The sequence below is a fragment of the Lissotriton helveticus genome, chromosome 12 (genome assembly GCF_964261635.1).
Source record: "Lissotriton helveticus chromosome 12, aLisHel1.1, whole genome shotgun sequence".
In the NCBI taxonomy this organism is placed as follows: domain Eukaryota; kingdom Metazoa; phylum Chordata; class Amphibia; order Caudata; family Salamandridae; genus Lissotriton; species Lissotriton helveticus.
This window is the reverse complement of record NC_136073.1, coordinates 851668482-851689642: the sequence shown is the minus strand read 5'-3', so window position 1 is coordinate 851689642 and position 21161 is coordinate 851668482. Positions and strand designations below refer to the sequence as shown.

General features: G+C 46.9%; 1 protein-coding gene and 2 non-coding genes across 4 annotated transcripts; all 3 read left to right on the top strand.

The window, feature by feature from the left end:
* Positions 1–1364: 1364 nt before the first annotated feature.
* Positions 1365–19557, top strand: EEF2 (eukaryotic translation elongation factor 2). 2 transcript variants are annotated; one of them, XM_078668319.1, is made up of 15 exons: positions 1365–1601; positions 2714–2928; positions 3389–3570; positions 3651–3862; positions 4390–4568; positions 5085–5190; positions 5422–5535; positions 10836–10974; positions 11060–11255; positions 11775–12033; positions 12175–12282; positions 12368–12721; positions 15707–15889; positions 15973–16105; positions 18819–19557. In XM_078668319.1, the coding sequence occupies exons 1-15, from the start codon at positions 1599–1601 to the stop codon at positions 19010–19012; spliced, it is 2577 nt and encodes an 858-aa protein (XP_078524445.1). In that variant the 5' UTR covers positions 1365–1598; the 3' UTR covers positions 19013–19557. The 2 variants fall into 2 exon arrangements, 1 of the variants encoding a protein (XP_078524445.1); XR_013603430.1 differs by having other exon boundaries at positions 1467–1601; positions 12368–13464; positions 14548–15889.
* Positions 5270–5336, top strand: LOC144801115 (small nucleolar RNA SNORD37). Its single transcript, XR_013604991.1, has one exon. It is a non-coding gene; the product is annotated as a small nucleolar RNA SNORD37 (small nucleolar RNA).
* Positions 11348–11489, top strand: LOC144801127 (small nucleolar RNA SNORA79). Its single transcript, XR_013604999.1, has one exon. It is a non-coding gene; the product is annotated as a small nucleolar RNA SNORA79 (small nucleolar RNA).
* Positions 19558–21161: the final 1604 nt, after the last annotated feature.

The following is a 21161-nucleotide window of genomic DNA, read 5'->3' as shown; positions in this document are numbered from 1 at the left end:
GTGTGATATCTCTGAAAAGTCCTAAAGGAAAAGTGCATGAGATACTTGGAAGAGTGTAGAACCACTAGAGAAATGATGAAAAAACGGTAGTTGCACATCAATTAACAACAATCACAAGTAAAATGCAGCCATATGTTAAGCTACAAATGAGCGAACACAAGAGGTTCTTATTAACTCGTTATAGATAAAATGTATTATTCAGGTCACTTAGCTTCCCTAATATGAACTGGTCAAAACTTCTAAATAAATGCCCATGTGACGTTTTGCCTGAACAATCAGACATACATATCCTCTTCTTCTGTAAATTTTATTCAATACCAAGGCGAAGATGGATAGTTCCCATATTGAAGACCATGGAAATAAATCGCTGTCGTACTGCTTTTTTAGCTGTACAGAGATTAGATAATATTTTAACTGTTGCATCTATTTCTGCGTTTTTTTTAAATGTTTTTAAATCCCGGAAATCTATTATATCCTGAAAAGTGATAAATTGACTGCATTTTACTGGATGAATTTTATATGTATTATTTCTAAATTGTGATTTTATCTGTACTTTTATGGTTGTTTTGTTCTAATAACCGAATAAAGTAACAATTGAATTGAATTGTATTGTCCTGTGTTATTTATCATTGCTGATGGGATTTTAATTATGATGATTTTTATTTGTGTGTTTTTACTATGATGTATGTTGTTTATGAATCCAAAATACACGTTTCTGTAATACAAAAGTGTGTTCTAATATCTACTGCTGGTGTTACTTGGATGACATTGCCAGGTGAGGTTGGCTAACATATTGGAATCAACTAGTACACTTATGCAAGCGTATTGTTGATTCAAGTTTACAGTAAGAAGACAGGCACACCAAGAGCAAACACTGGACTATCCCACAGAAGACTGTCATCATTAATGTTTGACAGGACCTCGAGACTGCGAAACCAACCCAATCTACCTGAACATAGTCTGTAGTGACGTCAGAACTGGAATGGTTGTATTGCACAATATGGTGCCTATAAAAAAATAAAAAATATAAAAAATACCAAAGGTTAAAATGATCCAAAATGTCTGTAGAGACTGGTGAAATGTTTACACGTTTGGTGCTACTCTATCATTGAGCCCACGACCCCCCTGAAGGTTTACTCTCAGTATTAAATTGTTAAACAGCAGCTGTAGGTGAAGGCAAAGTGCAGAGCTAATAATGCCCGGCGGTGGAGGAGGAAGGGACACTGATGCAGCCCTGGAGCTCTGCCACCACAGCCTGTGATGTAACCGTGGGATGGGACTTTGCACAGAGCTGGAACCAATAACCAAGTACACCACGTATGCCTCAGCACAGGTAGTTCTGCCTCTTTAAGAAAATGTCACGCAGAACCATAGATACAGCGCTCGTGGGTGCAGCGCGCCGCCCGAAAACACACACCGCGCCTGCGCCGGAGAGCGCGAGGAGTGTCACGTGACTCAACCGGCGTCGTACTATATAATCAGAGCGTGTTGACGTCAGCGTTCTCTTCCGCCTGTCTGTCCCGCGAGCGAGGCAGGCAGTCCAACCCGCCTTCCTTCTCCGTTCCCGGTCTGAGGAGAATCCACCGCCATCCGCCAAAATGGTGAGTGCGGCCGAGCTGCCGCCGTTACCCGGGGGACTTCCGGGCTTTCCGCGACACGTCGCGGCCGATATTAGCGCCGTCTGTTTGTGGGGTTTCTTGTGGCTGAGCGTGAGGCCGGCGAGGAGAGGAAGACAAAAGGATGGTGCCCGTTAGAATCGAATCCGTCCCCGAGAGCGGTGCCCCGCTGTGACGTCGAACCGTACTGGGGGCTCACTGGCGCGGCACAGTGGTCTAGGATAGGCCGGGGATGCTGTGCGGCCTTCGGTGGAAGCGGTTCCTAGCCCCCTGGGTGTCTGAAGAGAGCGGTTTGGACACCGGTACCGCTGCCAGCCCCTGGACAAGCTCCGTTTTAGGCCTTTGTTTCCTCCTGGATGTGGGAGCCGGTGTTACTCGGGCGTTTGTTGGGACACACTGCCTAGTGTTTTGCCGGCGGAAGCTCGCAGGCTCTCCGCCGAGGGTGGTGCGTCATCGGGCAGTGACCTGCGGCAGGGGCGGGAACTGCTGCTGCTGCGGAGGGCGGGCTCCCCCACCGACGGCTCGGCTCTCGTGTTCGTCATCTGCGGCTGCACCTGATCCGTGGCGGGGGAGGGAGGGCCTGAGGACGCCGCTGCTGGCGCTCCGACCCTCCCGCCATCGCCATGGAGGCTTCGCTGCCGTGCCATAGCGATGTCTGTCCTCAGACCCCGGTTTTATTTTCATGAAATCTATGGAACAGTTTGTGTGTGCTTCTCAGTGAAGCTAATGCCCAACTTAGATTGTAGATTAATAGGCAGCAAATCTGGACTATACAGAATTGTTTTGGGTGCACCATATCCTGTAAATTTGTCTTGGCCATGTAATGAGTTGAATTGGGGAGCTGGGCATATGATGAATTGTGGCATATCCTTAATTATACAGGAATCTACTGTAGTCAGTCTCACAATTCCATTGGCCCAGGTGTATTTTAATGAAAGCCACAGTTTAGGGACCCCCGTGTCTATAACATTTATCTACCCTGGTCCCGGTGACTTTGGGTTTAACCCTGTTTAATATAACGTAATATAGAAGTGTAACTCGTTTGAAACATTAGGTGTAGGGCATTTTTCTGACAACTGCTTTTCTTATCTTTTTAGGTGAACTTCACCGTAGACCAGATCCGGGCCATCATGGACAAGAAGGCTAACATCCGAAACATGTCAGTGATTGCACACGTGGACCATGGGAAATCCACACTCACTGACTCCCTTGTCAGCAAAGCTGGAATCATCGCTTCTGCAAGGGCTGGAGAGACTCGTTTCACCGACACCAGAAAGGACGAACAAGAAAGATGTATCACCATCAAGTCAACGTAAGTGCAGGAAACTGACGAGTGGTGCTACCAGTTTCGTAAACTAAGATTTTAATTTCCCACCAGGCGCCTGCCCTATAAAACAAGAGTTCCCAAACCTGCGGTGCGACCGGTTATTCAGAGTTGGGAAATTAAACTAAAAATAAGCTTTTAAACTGTAGTACTGTATGTGGTTCAAATAATTTGCCTATTTCTACAATGGTGGTTTCTTTTGTAGGGGGTGCGAACAATAATAAACATTTCCCAGGGGTTCAGGGGATGGGAAAGGTTGGGAGCCCTTGTATTTAAACTACACCATCTAGTAATCTGACTTTTTATATTTAGGCTTTTCCAGTCGCTAATGCTTTACTAATTATATTTCATTTTACATTTATTTTCAGTTACTTAATATTAATGTAAAGTTGCTATGCCTCTTTTGGTACTAAAATGAATAATTCCCTCAATCCACTTTTGTTTGCAGAGCCATTTCTCTGTTTTATGCCCTGTCAGAAAACGACTTGGCTTTCATCAAGCAGTCTAAAGACGGTACTGGTTTCCTCATCAACCTGATCGACTCCCCAGGACACGTTGACTTCTCATCTGAAGTCACAGCTGCCCTTCGTGTCACAGACGGAGCTCTGGTCGTCGTGGACTGTGTCTCTGGTAAGGGTTGCAGTTGAATACCAGCATGTCTAAGTCTGCGTCATACTTTTTGATCCTTAGTGTCTGTTGTGCCTTTCCAGGGGTTTGTGTACAGACTGAAACTGTCCTGCGTCAGGCCATCGCCGAGAGGATTAGACCAGTATTGATGATGAACAAAATGGACCGTGCTCTGCTCGAGCTGCAGCTGGAAGCTGAGGAGCTGTATCAGACTTTCCAGCGCATTGTGGAGAACGTCAACGTTATCATTTCCACTTATGGCGAAGGGGAGGCTGGCCCTATGGGCAACATCATGGTACGGCTTCCTTTCCAGTGCACGTCCCGGTCCCTCTCCCCTCTTAACCATATGATTTCAGTTATTATCGTTGGCAAATCTGCGGAATGATGAAACTGCCCTGACCTATTTATGTCCCATTGTGCGGTCTTATTCCTGTGTTGCTTTCCTTTATCCACCTGCTGGTTCAGTAAACTGAACAAATAGTTGTGGTAGCTACAACCTCGATTCTCTCAACGTGAGAACACCACCAAATGGCTTACTTCTAAGGCACAGGGTTTGATGCAGTACAAGAACACTGAAATTACCCCACTTCTATTTTTGCATGAAAATAAAGCCAAAGAAACGTACCAACAAGTCATGTATTCAGCTGTCACTTCAAACCGGTCCAGGAAGTTGGATGGCCTAGTTGTAGTAATTTAAACACATGTAATCGTTTTCTTGGCGGTTATCCTTTAATTTACCTGGGCTGTGCTGTTCCAGTTAAATTGCTCTTTCAGTGATTCTCCTGGTGCGCACACTTATTTGATTCTCCTCCTCTCTCTCAGATTGATCCAGTTCTTGGCACTGTCGGCTTCGGTTCTGGCCTGCACGGCTGGGCTTTCACCTTGAAACAGTTTGCAGAGATGTATGTCACAAAGTTTGCTGCCAAGGGTGATGCCCAGCTTGGTGCCCCAGAGCGTGCCAAGAAGGTCGAAGATATGATGAAGAAACTTTGGGGAGACAGGTGAGTTAATAATGGCTTTAGAAATCTTCGTCACAGTCGGTGACTGTAAAGGCTTGACGGGAGTAATGCTTTGTATGACGTGTTCCCCACATTTGTTTTGGGTTCAGCTTTGAACCAATCTTTACCCTTAGCTGCCACTACTCTAGTAACCCGCAGCTCTGCATCTTCAGGGCTCTATCTAGCTCTCACTTGTGGTTTAAGTTCAGTGTTCCTGTTGGGTCTTCGGCAGCCCACTTCTGACAATGTACACGGGTCAAGTAAGAGTTCAAAAGGGAACCCGCTCTTGTAACGTGATGTAGACCTGCCTTGTCCCGCAGTATCCACACAGACTGGGCTTGTGCTGTGACAGCTCTTCTGGTTCTTTGTTCATTGCTTGCCCGGGTCTGTCTTGGGGGTCCCGCTATGACGGGGTGAAGACCGCTTGTGTTGTAACTTACATTCAGTCCCCTTAACACGCGGTGAGTGGCGTGTATTTAAAAGCAAACTACTCCCTAACGTGCTATTAATTCCTTGCAGGTATTTTGATCCTGCAAACGGCAAGTTCAGCAAGACCGCAACCAACGCAGAAGGAAAGAAACTGCCAAGGACCTTCTGCCAGCTGGTGCTGGACCCCATCTTCAAGGTGAGAATCTGGATCCAATCCCTCGCCGTTTATTCCGGGACCTGTTAGTGGGTAAAAAAAAAAGCTCTGGATAACTGGTGTACATGATGACTCACATTTCTTCACTTTGACCTGATAATTTTTGAAGAAAATCCTAACGTCTGACAACCTTTGTATGCAGTTGGCACCCTGCGGGCAGGTCTAGTAAGAAGAGCTCTCTGTACTACGCTGACATTTCTCTCTCTCCTCAAGGTGTTTGATGCCATCATGAACTTCAAGAAAGAAGAGACCGCCAAACTGATCGAGAAACTGGAGATCAAGCTGGACAGTGAGGATAAGGACAAGGACGGCAAGCAGCTGCTGAAGGTACTTGACCTACCTGTGTCTGTAGTACTGCCATTGCCTTGGCTCTGCTGCGCCTTGACTTGTAGCGGGGATCCCTGGTCTCCACGCACTCGCTGCAGCGGTGTGTAGTGTCGCGGCTCACACAGATTCTCCTCCATCTTGTGAGTTGCAGCCTACATGTGGCCCAGATTGCAGTGAGCAGAGTCCAGGAAGTGGTAAGGAGACAGACTAGTGCTGTCTCTTCCCAAGACAAAAAGCTGTTTAAAAAACGATTTTCACTTTCTGTGCTTACTGTCTATGCCTGTGGTTGTTACAGTTTAAAATTTGTAGTTTTAGCCTGCCTGTAATTGCATATTTTATCACCTGTGTTGTGTTTTAAATGTGTGGTTTTCCCTGCCCATGATTGCCTTCATTTAGTGTGTTGAATTGTGGGATTTGCAGTCCAACCTCTGTAGTTTGCCCCTCTAATTCCTTGGTGACAAATCAGTTTTCCCTCCAAATTTCTCCTTTGCTCTGTGCTTAGGCCTGTGTGCTCAAACAGTGCACCCCCAGCCTCCATTTTGTGTTCACAAGCCAGTGAGGCCAGCCCCCCCTCCCCCCCTCCCAGCAACAGGGATTTTCTACATCAGAGGGTGCTTCTGTGAGCTGTTGAAACTGTATTTACTGGGGCCTGTGCACTTCGTTTTTTGGCCAGCAGGGGGAGTAAAGCTTTATTCAATCAGTATTGTTAGATTTCGAGTTAGTGAAGCCTTTACCTGCTGAAGTCCAAATTTGTGGATTGAGCCTGTCTGTCTCCTAGGAGATTCTGAACAGGAGCAAGCAGCTCCCCAAACCCCGCCCCCAGGCCAGCAGACCATTGGCTATTCAGCTACCAGGCAAGTCTGAGCCCTCCCCTCACACCAGCCCAGGCCCCTAAGGCCTTGCTGGGTGCACCCCCAAATCATTCTCCTCCATCTTGTGAGTTGCAGCCTACATGTGGCCCAGATTGCAGTGAGCAGAGTCCAGGAAGTGGTAAGGAGACAGACTAGTGCTGTCACTTCCCAAGACAAAAAGCTGTTTAAAAAACGATTTTCACTTTCTTTGCTTACTGTCTATGCCTGTGGTTGTTACAGTTTAAAATTTGTAGTTTTAGCCTGCCTGTAATTGCATATTTTATCACCTGTGTTGTGTTTTAAATGTGTGGTTTTCCCTGCCCATGATTGCCTTCATTTAGTGTGTTGAATTGTGGGATTTGCAGTCCAACCTCTGTAGTTTGCCCCTCTAATTCCTTGGTGACAAATCAGTTTTCCCTCCAAATTTCTCCTTTGCTCTGTGCTTAGGCCTGTGTGCTCAAACAGTGCACCCCCAGCCTCCATTTTGTGTTCACAAGCCAGTGAGGCCAGCCCCCCCTGCCTCCCCCCTCCCCCCCTCCCAGCAACAGGGATTTTCTACATCAGAGGGTGCTTCTGTGAGCTGTTGAAACTGTATTTACTGGGGCCTGTGCACTTCGTTTTTTGGCCAGCAGGGGGAGTAAAGCTTTATTCAATCAGTATTGTTAGATTTCGACTTAGTGAAGCCTTTACCTGCTGAAGTCCAAATTTGTGGATTGAGCCTGTCTGTCTCCTAGGAGATTCTGAACAGGAGCAAGCAGCTCCCCAAACCCCGCCCCCAGGCCAGCAGACCATTGGCTATTCAGCTACCAGGCAAGTCTGAGCCCTCCCCTCACACCAGCCCAGGCCCCTAAGGCCTTGCTGGGTGCACCCCCAAATCATTCTCCTCCATCTTGTGAGTTGCAGCCTACATGTGGCCCAGATTGCAGTGAGCAGAGTCCAGGAAGTGGTAAGGAGACAGACTAGTGCTGTCTCTTCCCAAGACAAAAAGCTGTTTAAAAAACGATTTTCACTTTCTGTGCTTACTGTCTATGCCTGTGGTTGTTACAGTTTAAAATTTGTAGTTTTAGCCTGCCTGTAATTGCATATTTTATCACCTGTGTTGTGTTTTAAATGTGTGGTTTTCCCTGCCCATGATTGCCTTCATTTAGTGTGTTGAATTGTGGGATTTGCAGTCCAACCTCTGTAGTTTGCCCCTCTAATTCCTTGGTGACAAATCAGTTTTCCCTCCAAATTTCTCCTTTGCTCTGTGCTTAGGCCTGTGTGCTCAAACAGTGCACCCCCAGCCTCCATTTTGTGTTCACAAGCCAGTGAGGCCAGCCCCCCTGCCTCCCCCCTCCCCCCCTCCCAGCAACAGGGATTTTCTACATCAGAGGGTGCTTCTGTGAGCTGTTGAAACTGTATTTACTGGGGCCTGTGCACTTCGTTTTTTGGCCAGCAGGGGGAGTAAAGCTTTATTCAATCAGTATTGTTAGATTTCGAGTTAGTGAAGCCTTTACCTGCTGAAGTCCAAATTTGTGGATTGAGCCTGTCTGTCTCCTAGGAGATTCTGAACAGGAGCAAGCAGCTCCCCAAACCCCGCCCCCAGGCCAGCAGACCATTGGCTATTCAGCTACCAGGCAAGTCTGAGCCCTCCCCTCACACCAGCCCAGGCCCCTAAGGCCTTGCTGGGTGCACCCCCAAATAATTCTCCTCCATCTTGTGAGTTGCAGCCTACATGTGGCCCAGATTGCAGTGAGCAGAGTCCAGGAAGTGGTAAGGAGATAGACTAGTGCTGTCTCTTCCCAAGACAAAAAGCTGTTTAAAAAACGATTTTCACTTTCTGTGCTTACTGTCTATGCCTGTGGTTGTTACAGTGTAAAATTAGTAGTTTTAGCCTGCCTGTAATTGCATATTTTATCACCTGTGGTGTGTTTTAAATGTGTGGTTTTCCCTGCCCATGATTGCCTTCATTTAGTGTGTTGAATTGTGGGATTTGCAGTCCAACCTCTGTAGTTTGCCCCTCTAATTCCTTGGTGACAAATCAGTTTTCCCTCCAAATTTCTCCTTTGCTCTGTGCTTAGGCCTGTGTGCTCAAACAGTGCACCCCCAGCCTCCATTTTGTGTTCACAAGCCAGTGAGGCCAGCCCCCCTGCCTCCCCCCTCCCCCCCTCCCAGCAACAGGGATTTTCTACATCAGAGGGTGCTTCTGTGAGCTGTTGAAACTGTATTTACTGGGGCCTGTGCACTTCGTTTTTTGGCCAGCAGGGGGAGTAAAGCTTTATTCAATCAGTATTGTTAGATTTCGAGTTAGTGAAGCCTTTACCTGCTGAAGTCCAAATTTGTGGATTGAGCCTGTCTGTCTCCTAGGAGATTCTGAACAGGAGCAAGCAGCTCCCCAAACCCCGCCCCCAGGCCAGCAGACCATTGGCTATTCAGCTACCAGGCAAGTCTGAGCCCTCCCCTCACACCAGCCCAGGCCCCTAAGGCCTTGCTGGGTGCACCCCCAAATCATTCTCCTCCATCTTGTGAGTTGCAGCCTACATGTGGCACAGATTGCAGTGAGCAGAGTCCAGGAAGTGGTAAGGAGACAGACTAGTGCTGTCTCTTCCCAAGACAAAAAGCTGTTTAAAAAACGATTTTCACTTTCTGTGCTTACTGTCTATGCCTGTGGTTGTTACAGTTTAAAATTTGTAGTTTTAGCCTGCCTGTAATTGCATATTTTATCACCTGTGTTGTGTTTTAAATGTGTGGTTTTCCCTGCCCATGATTGCCTTCATTTAGTGTGTTGAATTGTGGGATTTGCAGTCCAACCTCTGTAGTTTGCCCCTCTAATTCCTTGGTGACAAATCAGTTTTCCCTCCAAATTTCTCCTTTGCTCTGTGCTTAGGCCTGTGTGCTCAAACAGTGCACCCCCAGCCTCCATTTTGGGTTCACAAGCCAGTGAGGCCAGCCCCCCCTGCCTCCCCCCTCCCCCCCTCCCAGCAACAGGGATTTTCTACATCAGAGGGTGCTTCTGTGAGCTGTTGAAACTGTATTTACTGGGGCCTGTGCACTTCGTTTTTTGGCCAGCAGGGGGAGTAAAGCTTTATTCAATCAGTATTGTTAGATTTCGAGTTAGTGAAGCCTTTACCTGCTGAAGTCCAAATTTGTGGATTGAGCCTGTCTGTCTCCTAGGAGATTCTGAACAGGAGCAAACAGCTTCCAACTCCCTGGCCAGCAAACCTTGTCTGAGGTTGCTGGGACCTTATATGGTGTGCTAGTGGTTGGCACATGTGTACACTGATTGGTGGTTGTACCAGGTATTTCTATTGGGTTAGGGTTAATGTCCTCATTGGTTGGGTATTTGAGGGTTCTGATTGGTTTCTCGGTCTGTGATTCAATCATTGCAGGGTTGGGACTAGGGCTAGGGTTAGAGCTTTAATTGGAAGTAGTGATTAGGGTTTCTGGTGTGATTGGTTGTTGGACCAGTTGTGGGACTAAGAGTAGGGTTAGGCTTTCTATTGGAAGTAGGGACTAGGGCTACCTGTACCAGTGGCTGCTTTGACTTGGGTTGGGACTACTGATGGGGCTAGGGCCTTTATTGGACGTAGAGATCAGGGTTTTTGAAATGAATGGATACTTGGACTAGGGTTAAGATTGGCTGCAGGGTCCTGGTCTCCTATTCGTTCTAGATGCTAGGGCTAGTGTTGTGATTGGATAGTGTTAGGGCTAGGGTTCCCATTGGCTGACGGGGTCACCTGATTACTAGGGCTACAAAAAAGGCCAGGCTTAGGGCGTCTCAGCCCGGGCGTCGAGGCTAAGGGCAGAGAGGACAAGGGTAGTTGCCTGTTCGAGCCTGGTCGGGACTAGGGACAGAAATGCTGCCCTTATTCTCATAAAAAAAAAAAAAACCTTCACTCTTTTATCCCTCCACTATCCTTTTTTTCTATAAAAATTAACAGACTAACATGTTCACTTCTCAAATTCCATGTTCCATATTCAACTATACTAATATACTGCCCAAATAACTGAATAACATATCCTCTACTCAAATTACTTCATATTTATACTATACTAATTTTCAACACTAATCCTTTATGGGTTCCGGAGTGGCGTGCTACTCGCCAAAAAGCGCTTCAACACCCATCAGGGGTAACAAGTGCTATATGAATGTTAATCTTTCTTTTCCTTTTATCCATCCGCTATCCTTCTCACTCCAAGTAACAGACTAATATACACCACTGAAATGACCTCATATTTCATCTATCCTTCTGCTATAATTCCAAATCCAAATAACTGACTAACCTATCCACCACTTAAAATGTACTTGCATGTTTCACTATACTAATTCAACACTAATCCTCTGTGGGTCCCGGAGTAGCGTGCTACCCGCCGAAAAAGCGCTTCGACGCCTCGTCAGGGGTAGTAAGCGCTATATAAATGCAATTACAATACAATACAATACAATACATCCTGTGCTCTTGTTTGCAGGCGGTCATGAGGCGCTGGCTGCCAGCCGGAGAAGCTCTGCTCCAGATGATCACCATCCACCTGCCCTCCCCGGTCACTGCCCAGAAGTACCGCTGCGAGCTCCTGTACGAGGGCCCCCCCGACGACGAGGCTGCCATGGGTGAGTGCTCGCCACCGGAGCGTCCATTTAATGTACCCCTCTGGTGGTGCTCGGCTAATAGCCTGCTGGTTCTCGCTTCTTTAAGGTATCAAGACCTGTGACCCCAAAGGCCCCCTGATGATGTACATCTCCAAGATGGTGCCCACCACTGACAAGGGCCGCTTCTATGCTTTCGGACGAGTCTTCTCTGGTGTGGTGTCCACTGGCCTGAAGGTCCGAATCATGGGGCCCAACTACACCCCCGGCAAGAAGGAAGACTTGTACCTGAAGCCCATCCAGAGGTGAGTAGACGCGAGTGGTGCTGAAGCTGCTTCCTGTGTACTGAAGGCTGCTCGTGATAGCACGTGGGCGGCTCCCTTGTACCCTGTGTGCCCGACGGCCGTTCCTCACGCTGCCCGAGGCGTGGGCTCCGTGATTTTAGGCCGTCGTAGAGTAATGTGGCCTGTCTTCACCCCGGGCGAGCTCGGGCAGGTGGCTGCCCGCCATCGTCTCGGGTTTTGCGGGGCCGCACAGTTCGCACCGTCTGAAACTGCCTGTTCTCGTTGTAGGAGCAGAGTTATGTTTACTTGCTTAACTCCTTCTGTATGTTGGCACCCCGCGTAGTACTTTCATTGACCCTCCCTTCCCCGTGGTGTGCTTGTCGGGGCATTCTCTTGCCTCGAGTTGCTCGGGATGAGCTGTGCTAGACTGCTGGTGTGTATCCTTGTCCATAGGGCCCGCCAGCGCATACTCATTGCTCAGCGTTTGTCCTCGCATTGGCATGGTCTGCCGCCTGCTAACCTGTCTTCTCGTCCCCTCAGGACCATCCTTATGATGGGGCGCTACGTGGAGCCCATCGAGGACGTGCCTTGCGGAAACATCGTGGGTCTGGTCGGCGTGGACCAGTACCTGGTGAAGACTGGCACCATCACCACCTTCGAGCATGCCCACAACCTGAGGGTGATGAAGTTCAGCGTCAGCCCTGTCGTGCGCGTGGCCGTGGAGGCTAAGAACCCTGCCGACCTGCCCAAGCTGGTGGAAGGGCTGAAGCGCCTGGCCAAGTCTGACCCTATGGTGCAGGTGAGTTCAGGGTTCTATCTGGGGGACCCCCGGGGTCCAGATTCCTAATTAACTTACGTGCAGGGGCGTAATGTCGGCCCATGTGGCCAGATGGGTTAACTACTATGGAACTTGTTTTCAGTCCCCTCCCTTGTCTTGCAGTGCATCATTGAGGAGTCCGGGGAGCACATCATTGCCGGCGCCGGGGAGCTGCATCTGGAGATCTGCCTGAAGGATCTGGAGGAGGACCATGCCTGCATCCCCATCAAGGTGAGCCCCTGTTCTTGCTTCGAACCTGCCTGGTATCATCGGTGTCTTGTGAGGCGCTCCACCAACCCATGGGCTTGTCTTGCAGAAATCTGACCCCGTGGTGTCCTACCGCGAGACGGTGGCCGAAGAGTCCAGCGTGCTCTGCCTCTCCAAGTCTCCCAACAAGCACAACCGTCTGTACATGAAGGCGCGCCCCTTCCCAGACGGCCTGGCCGAGGACATCGACAAAGGCGACGTGGCTGCCCGCCAGGAGCTGAAGACCCGTGCCCGCTACTTGGCCGAGAAGTACGAGTGGGATGTCACCGAGGCCCGTAAGATCTGGTGCTTCGGCCCCGACGGCACCGGGCCCAACATCCTGGCCGACGTCACCAAAGGAGTGCAGTACCTGAACGAAATCAAGGACAGCGTGGTGGCCGGATTCCAGTGGGCCACCAAAGAGGTAAGAATACGGCAATGGAAGCTGGGGCAGACTGGGTGGCTAGCTTATGTCCATTAAGTGAAGTCTAGCTGGGACAGGCCAATGACCGATCAAGTGACTTTGACTCATCCCTTTTCTTGATTCCTTCTGCACACTTTTGGATAACTGCTAAGGTCAGCTCACCCACCTTGCAGGGGCTATTGATGGAGCAAGATGGCATCTGTCTTGAATCTTCATGGGCTTTATCACCTCTTAGGGGCTGGTACAATGAAGTTTCATTATCCTGGTAAATTTACCAGCTATTGATTAAGGAAGGTCACCCCAATGAACTGAGCGGAATGTCTGATCTAAATGTTCTCTTGTTGCCCCTACTGTATGCTTGCATAACTTGAGGCCTTTTTACACTTAAGTAAAAAAAGTAAACGGATATTCAATATTGGAACGTTAAACTGTGTAAGAGAATCAAAGTACAAGGGACTTCAGAAAAGAACATTTTAGCGATGTTTTTTGCATAACAAAAAATACGATTTTAATCTGGCACTGCATAGATTTGAAATGAAAAATGCAAATTATCCATCCCTGGTAGGCCCCTTTTTGAATCAAAGTGCCAAGTTGTACATACAAGAGCAACATTTGCTCAGTTCATAGATAAAATTAATTCTGACAGTCACTAAACTTTATCTGGGGTTGCGACATGATATTGTGCTTTCGTTAACACCAGGGTCTTTAAAAAAAAGTTGTAATTATCAGAACCGGGCTTAAGTGTATTGAGACAATTCAGAAAAGGGGGTGGTGATGAACAGTGTCTGAATTAAGCAGACCACTCTTACCCAGTCCAAAGATCAGGGCTTGATCCATCACCGTTATTTATCTCACTGCCCCATCCCAGTACCTGGCTATATGCAAATTAGTCTGTCCCTGGCCCAGTGCATCATGGGAACAGGGCAGACCAAACTACCAAGCCAATTCTTCACCAGAAAGGAGACAAGCTACCGGGGACCGGTTTCTGGCATTTCAGCCTCTTCGGCCCAGCTTGCTTGAATCCTGATGGAGCAGTGAGAAAGGGACTCATGTCTGAGTATACCCTGCCACACCTATAGTGGCCAAAAACAATACAGAAAAGGGGGTGGTGATGAACAGAGTGTCTGAATTAAGCAGACCACTCTTACCCAGTCCAAAGATCAGGGCTTGATCCATCATCGTTATTTAGCTCACTGCCCCATCCCAGCTCAGAACCTGGCTATATGCAAAGCCGACGACGCCTGAAATGACAGAAACCGGTCCCCGGAAGCTTGGTTCCTTCCCAGTACAAAAATTGGCTTGGTAGTTTGGTTTGCCCTGTTCCCATCATGCACTGGGACAGGAACAGACTAATTTGCATATAGCCAAGTTCTGAGCTGGGATGGTGCAGTGAGCTAAACGGTGATGGATCAAGCCCTGATCTTTGGACTGGGTAAGAGTGGTCTGCTTAATTCAGGCACTCTGTTCATCACCACCCCCTTTTCTGAATCATTTTGTCCACCATAAGCGTGGTGAGAGTCCCTTGCTCATTGCACCATCAGGATTCAAGCAAGCCGGGCCGACGACGCCTGAAATGGCAGAAACCGGTCCCCGGAAGCTTGTTTCCTTCCCAGTACAAGAATTGGCTTGGTAGTTTGGTTTGCCCTGTTCCCATCATGCACTGGGACAGGAACAGACTAATTTGCATATAGCCAAGTTCTGAGCTGGGATGGTGCAGTGAGCTAAAAAACGGTGATGGATCAAGCCCTGATCTTTGGACTGGGTAAGAGTGGTCTGCTTAATTCAGGCACTCTGTTCATCACCACCCCCTTTTCTGAATCATTAAGTGTATTGAGAGGCAGACAGCATTTTGAAGCTCTCTCCAAAGATGCTAATATTTTTTGCGGAATGCAGTGCATTTTGTCTTTAAATTTGCATAGATCATTATGCTGTTTTAAAGAAAGGAGTTTGAAAACACCAGGCGTGCCCATCGCTCTAGGCACTCCTTAGTAGTCTTTCTTTTTGGCATCTTTTAATCACTGTGGAAGGCAATAAGGGTGTCGGGGCTGTAGTCAATATGGAAACTCACTCGGCAAACAATTGCAAGGCACATCTAGGCTTCCCTTGGCAGACTAGCTTAGCTAATGACTAAGCAGTGAAGGTGGCACTAGAAGACTGACACACAGTGCGTTCCTTTCAGCCCTACATCAATCCACTGTTACTCTTATTAAATCTCCAATTCTTTCAAACTGCATCAACTACTTTAACTTTTGCACGCACCAATGTTGTATTTTTTTTCAACTAAGTTCTTTCTTGTGCTCTTCCTAAAGTGCTTCACGACCTTCAGAAGCCTTGCAGACTCCTAACAGCCCACCCTTCAGAGGTGAAGGGGTGCAGTAGAGAACTGCTTTACGCTGGCACAGTGGGAATACACAAATATCAGATGTGTTTGGTGGTTAAAAAGTGAGGCTAGTGTAGGCAGGTTATTAAAAAATTACTAATATTTCATTGATGTTTTTTGGGGTAATATATTTAATTAGAAAGCTGTTAGTATTTACAGAATTAATAACACCGTGAAAATCAGAAATGTAAAATGAGCATCTATCAGGTGCTAATAGATATTGAACTTAGGATAGGCATGCTAACCAATATTTTGTTTTCAGATTCTGAGTGAATTAAGTGTTTCTGCAGCCATATGGATGAATTGACTCTAGAAATTATTTTGTCAAGTAAATGAACCAATTATTGGCCATGTCTTAGAAAGACACCTATTGGCATAGCCAATAGGTCTCACCTTGCACCAATGATATTGTGCTGCATGACTAAATACTTATAAGGTACCAAAAGCGAGACCTATTTGCTATGCCAATGCTTGTTCCTATTTCTAATGCATCATCTCACTTCTAAATTGTTTGTTCGCTCTTGAGAAAATAGAACTTGGGTTACTTTACTTGCACATGACATTAGAAGGGAGCGATCTCTCACTGCCATCCCTTCTGCTTGCAGGGTGCTCTATGTGAGGAGAACATGCGCGCTGTTCGCTTCGATGTCCACGATGTGACCCTGCACACTGATGCTATCCACAGAGGTGGCGGCCAGATCATTCCCACAGCCAGGAGGTGCCTCTACGCCTGTGTCCTTACTGCGCAGCCCAGACTCATGGAGCCCATTTATCTGGTGGAAATTCAGGTAACATTTCTGTCTTTGTTTAGGTGTTAGCCGCAGATTCCATGTGGTCATCATTGACTTGACGATGTGCTTCTCTCCTGCAGTGTCCCGAGCAAGTGGTTGGCGGAATCTACGGTGTCTTGAACAGGAAGCGTGGCCATGTGTTTGAGGAATCCCAGGTGATGGGCACCCCAATCTTCGTGGTCAAAGCGTATTTACCTGTAAACGAGTCTTTTGGTGAGTGCTTGAGACTTAGTCTTGCGTTGAGTGTGGGCTGCTTCGGTATGGAGTCTAGTTGCTTGTAAACTTCTTTAGGTATAGTCAGGGCCACTGGAAACTTGCAATTGTGCAGCTGTGTGGTTGTTAAAATTATAAATTTGTTTCAAAAATAGGAGAGAAACAATCGGGACACTCTCAGTCCCCCAGTTAAATCTGAAGTCAAAGAAAAGTGTCGCATATAGTAAATATGTAGGCACAAATACAGAGTATAAATGAACCTTAAGTCGCATTGGATTTTATAAGGAAGCACTCACTCACCACCCTGGGTGGTGACATGCTTCATCTGGCCCACCAGAAGAAGCAGAATGCCTCCCTGGTGTGCTACAACGCCATAATACTGCGGAGCTGGGTTTTTTCGTGACCGTGATGAGAGAAAATTGTGACTTTAAAAATGTCACGGTAATGTACCATGCGAAAAACTTTATTCAGTGGTCAACCTGACATGGTTAAGTATGTGTGGGAAATTACTAAATGTTAAGGATATTTCCACTTAAAGTGGGGTCCACCTGTTTCTGCCTGTTATGTGTACTTTACTGGGCTTTCATCAGGACCATGGGTAGTGTACCTCGACGGTGTAGGCACGCTAAGGCCCACCCTACCAGAGGACGTGAAAGTTAAGATATATATGGTGTAAAAATAAGTGCAAGAAACAAACCAACAAGTTGAGGGATTTACCTCAAAATTGCGAGTAACCTATATAGTTTGGTAAAAGATCCACACCCCATAGGTCTCGGGAGGGGGGTGGAGGTCGACAATGGCACACCGCCCGCAATGCTTGGCACCCGCTCAGCACCTAGGAACACCCTCAACCGGACCTCATAAGGACACATCTTCCAGTGTTTCAAATTCTTCATTATTATACTCCTGTCATCTCTAATATCTGGACTGACAAGGAGTCGCCCTGATTTGTTGAAGCCAAGTTTCAAGATGGTTGGCATCGGAATCAATATAGCCAACGTGCAAAGTTTCCTACCTAGGAGCATAGCCGGAAACCGATCAAGGACAGAGTACGCAAGGAGGCTGCTTAGTTAAACTGCAGCAAGCCGAAGTAGCTCATTCATAGAAATTTCCCATTATGTAAATCCAGTTTTTAAAATAGTGGCCTTGTAAACTTGTGCCATCTAGTGATGAGCTTGGACACTTGAATTCAAAATTTTAAGTTATAGTGACTCCTTTAGTAGTGCATGTTAAAACTTGTACTGATCAGGGAGTTTTCAGCACGTAGTGGCACTTGCTGCCAGGCCTTACTCACCACAGCACTGGGACAACCTATGCCTGATTTAATACTAGTCTTATACTGACTCTGTCTTCTAAGGTCTTGTGCAGACCTTTGATGCATTCATACTATTTGACCTGACCCATAGGATATTAGCTTTGGCCCTCAGACCTTTGGCCCTCAGACTGATCACCACTCCATATTTTCTGCGAGCTGTGCGTCTTTCTAAAGCCTGTCTGATTTGCCAGTACGTCAGACCAGCAATCTCCCTTGGAGTGGAAGAGCCACTTGCCTGCATCCTGTAGACTCCGACAAAAACGTCCAGTTCAAAGTAGCTGCTGACCACCTGGTTCACCTACTGTAGCCGCACCTGGAGGAGGCTGGCATACTCCAGAGGCCAGGTCTGTCTCCTCTAAGTGATACCAGGCCCCTATTAGCCTCCATGCACCAATAACCCCTTGCTGCAACCAACACTTTAGGGTAGTTGTTTAGGGATGCCTGGTCTGTGGAGGCCAGCACCAAGAGCTGTCTAGTTTCCCCATTGCAGGTTCAGAACAAGAACGTACTACCTATGACTCTCTCAGGCTGGTTGACAACCCTCAGCACCCAAGCTTCCTGGCCCAGGTCTTCTAATACTGATACCCACTCACTCCCCCTGCTCAAAGGAACCTTACAAACTAAGCCTCCTGTTGAAGCTCCTGGACTTGTCCTCCAAGCCCCCACTTTGTGGCAATTCTAGACTAACACCCACCTTTTTGCCTACAGTGTAGTGCACAAGGCTACCAAACCCATCCAGCACCTCTGCCGCTGAAAATACCAGGGCAGGTCAAAACCAAACTGATGGGAAAGCATTAGTGAGGATCTGTGTCATTTATTGACTATGCAACATTTTTAACACTTAATAAGCCTGCTTGACCACACTACCACCCACAAATGGTTCACCTTGGGATTTTAAAGTACGCTCCTGTCCACCTATAAAGGATGTCCGGACTCTACACCATACCTCTTTTTGGTATACCATATAAAGAGGCAACTTCCTACATGATCTTAGGGAGACTTAAGACTGCATTACCCCAAGTACATTTAGTGCTCTGCTCAGTGTAGGCACAAATAAGCCTGCACGGAGTGAAATGTACCCTGGCAGTTAAAAGCCACCGGTTTCCTTTTCGGTTCAGGATGCAGCTGGGCTTGCATTTCAGAGGCAGTGAATGACTAGTCTTTTCATATCTTGAATGTCCTACACAATTATACAAAGGAATAACCATTAGCAAATGATTTCTCCTTGATAGATGAAGTATGTCATTAGTAGGCCATGTGAGTGATGGTCATTCCATGGTCAGTCGCTGCTCTTTTTGAATGGGTATACGAGTTGCGCTTTAATTGAATGTAGTAAAAATGTTTAGTTCACTAAACTAAAGGTGTGTTTTTTTTTTTTTTTTTTTTTTTTTTTTTCAGGTTTTACAGCAGACTTGAGGTCTAACACAGGCGGTCAAGCTTTCCCCCAGTGTGTGTTCGACCACTGGCAGATTCTGCCTGGTGACCCATTTGATGCCACTGCCCGCCCATCCCAGGTTGTGGCTGAGACACGAAAACGTAAGGGACTTAAGGAGGGAATCCCAGCACTGGACAACTTCCTGGACAAATTGTAGAACAGAAGCGGTCCTCCCAGCACCAACCAAACCAACTGTCATTGGACTCTTGAAGATTTAGCCATGGTAACGTGGGAGAAGCTGGCGCATTGTTAGACTGCAGTGACATCTCTTTGCCTTGCACTTGAAGCAGAGCAACTTGATATCCAGAGTACATTCGTATTCAGCCTTATAGGTTTATCTGTGTTGCACATTATTTTTGGGGGCTCCACGCGGTGCCGTTAACTAAAACATTTCCACTTAACCACACGACTAAGTCGCCTGGTTCATATTTATTTGCGACTCAAAGGAACACAGGTGCTTTTTAGGAAGGAACACTTGAGGAGGGATGAGGCCAATGAGGTAACATCTTGAGGGCTAACTGACAGAATTTCTATGCCAGTTGGCTATAAAGGCTTGCGGGTACAGGGACTCCTGGTTTCTTTGGGGCGGGAGAGCTCGTTGGGAACAGAAAGTTGGAAGGCAGGATCTTGTGCAGTGTGGTTGTCAGCATGAACATCAAATGTGTTAGTGCCATTTAACCAATAAATCTGATCTGAATTCTCGATTCTCTGAATTCTCTGCTTATTTTTTCATTACGAAGTTGTAACTAACACCTGCTCAGCGATTTACATGTTGTATTAAAGATGTATCTTTTTCAGAGGTTAGCCTTTCCATTAGGACCACCTTTGTGTGCATATGAGTTTCTGTGAAGTTAGGGTTTAAAAAAAGGAAACCTATAAATAGTTGGCTGTTGCTTCTTGGGACTCGAGCTATAGCATCACTAACACGTGTCAGTGCTGACCATGCTTGTAATTTGGATATTTGAGGGGATTTGGTGGAATTAATAGTTGCTTCTGTACCTCTGCTTTTAAAGCCCATTGACATTTTTTTCCTGTTTTTCTCTAAATTGGCATGAATAAAATCGTCTGTCGGTCCTTTGTAACCGGAGAACCAAAGGTGTTTTGAGTACTTGAATGGTTCGGTTGTCATTTGTATAGTCTTTTTGGGCTCTTGTCGTCTGGATGGACTAATCCGATGTCCGGGTCTCTTACAAATGGTCTTTACAATGGAGTTTTTTAAATGGATCTATGGGACTATTAAATTGCTGTGGGTGGTAGTCAAGTGGACGTGCTATTGGCTGGTTCTGGCTGTGGGTCATTGGTCTGTCTGGTATATTCACTGCAGCCTTGATAGATTGCAAGTTCAGATTAGGATTGTAAAGTTCTAAAGGACTTAAATCCGCTCTGTGGGAATTTTTGATGTGGTCTTCTGGCCTATAAGACCCACAACTCACTGGACAGACTCCAGCATTTCTTCAATCATCCATTTTGGTCTCATTTGCCATTGTTTACTTGAAATACTGGCACCTGTGATTTAGACGAAAGATAAAGCCTAGATTGCGGTTCTTTCTACTTGGCATTGAAGTGGATGAAGCCAAAGAACACAAGCATGCACATATAATTTGCTGTTGGGATAGATGTGGCCTTGCACTGTAATGGTCAACCGGAATGATCTCTACAACCCTCCAAGAGTAGGAAGACACCAAGGATCCCATGACTGTTAAAGGAAGCAGTCCAGTCAGGAATACTAAAATTAAATCTACCGTGGACTCTGAGGACAAACTGCACCATTCAGATGTGGAGTATTGCCTCTTGGCTAGGAAGGGGCAGTATAGAAGCTTCTCTGCTGAGAGATGTCAGAAGGTGCCTATTCAAACACTGACCTTGGTGGTAGAATGGTCTCTAAAAACCGACTTCAATGCAGGGTCATTAAGGGGGATGGGGGAAACCGATCATGGGTTTATTTTTGCTTAATTTGGTGGGTTGGTTGCATCGCCTTAACCCTACCAACACTCCAAATGCACTGTGAAGTAAGAACCAGGATATCTGACCACCATAGAATGATCTTTGCATCATCAGTTGGCTCTAAAAAGAATGAGGGTTCAAACACCTGTCAAGTCAAAGCATAGCGTTTGAGGCATATGAGCTGTAGATTGTATACTTGAGCATAGATCGCCATCTGGTGTTGGGCTCGGATGTTTGCAGTTTGTTTTTGTCGAAGTCTTAGTCACGAGATAGGTGACTCCTTGTGGTGACCGTGCATGTTGTAAGGACTCATTTCCATATTGGAGGCTGCATGCATGTAGAGGGGAAATGTCCATTTTTGA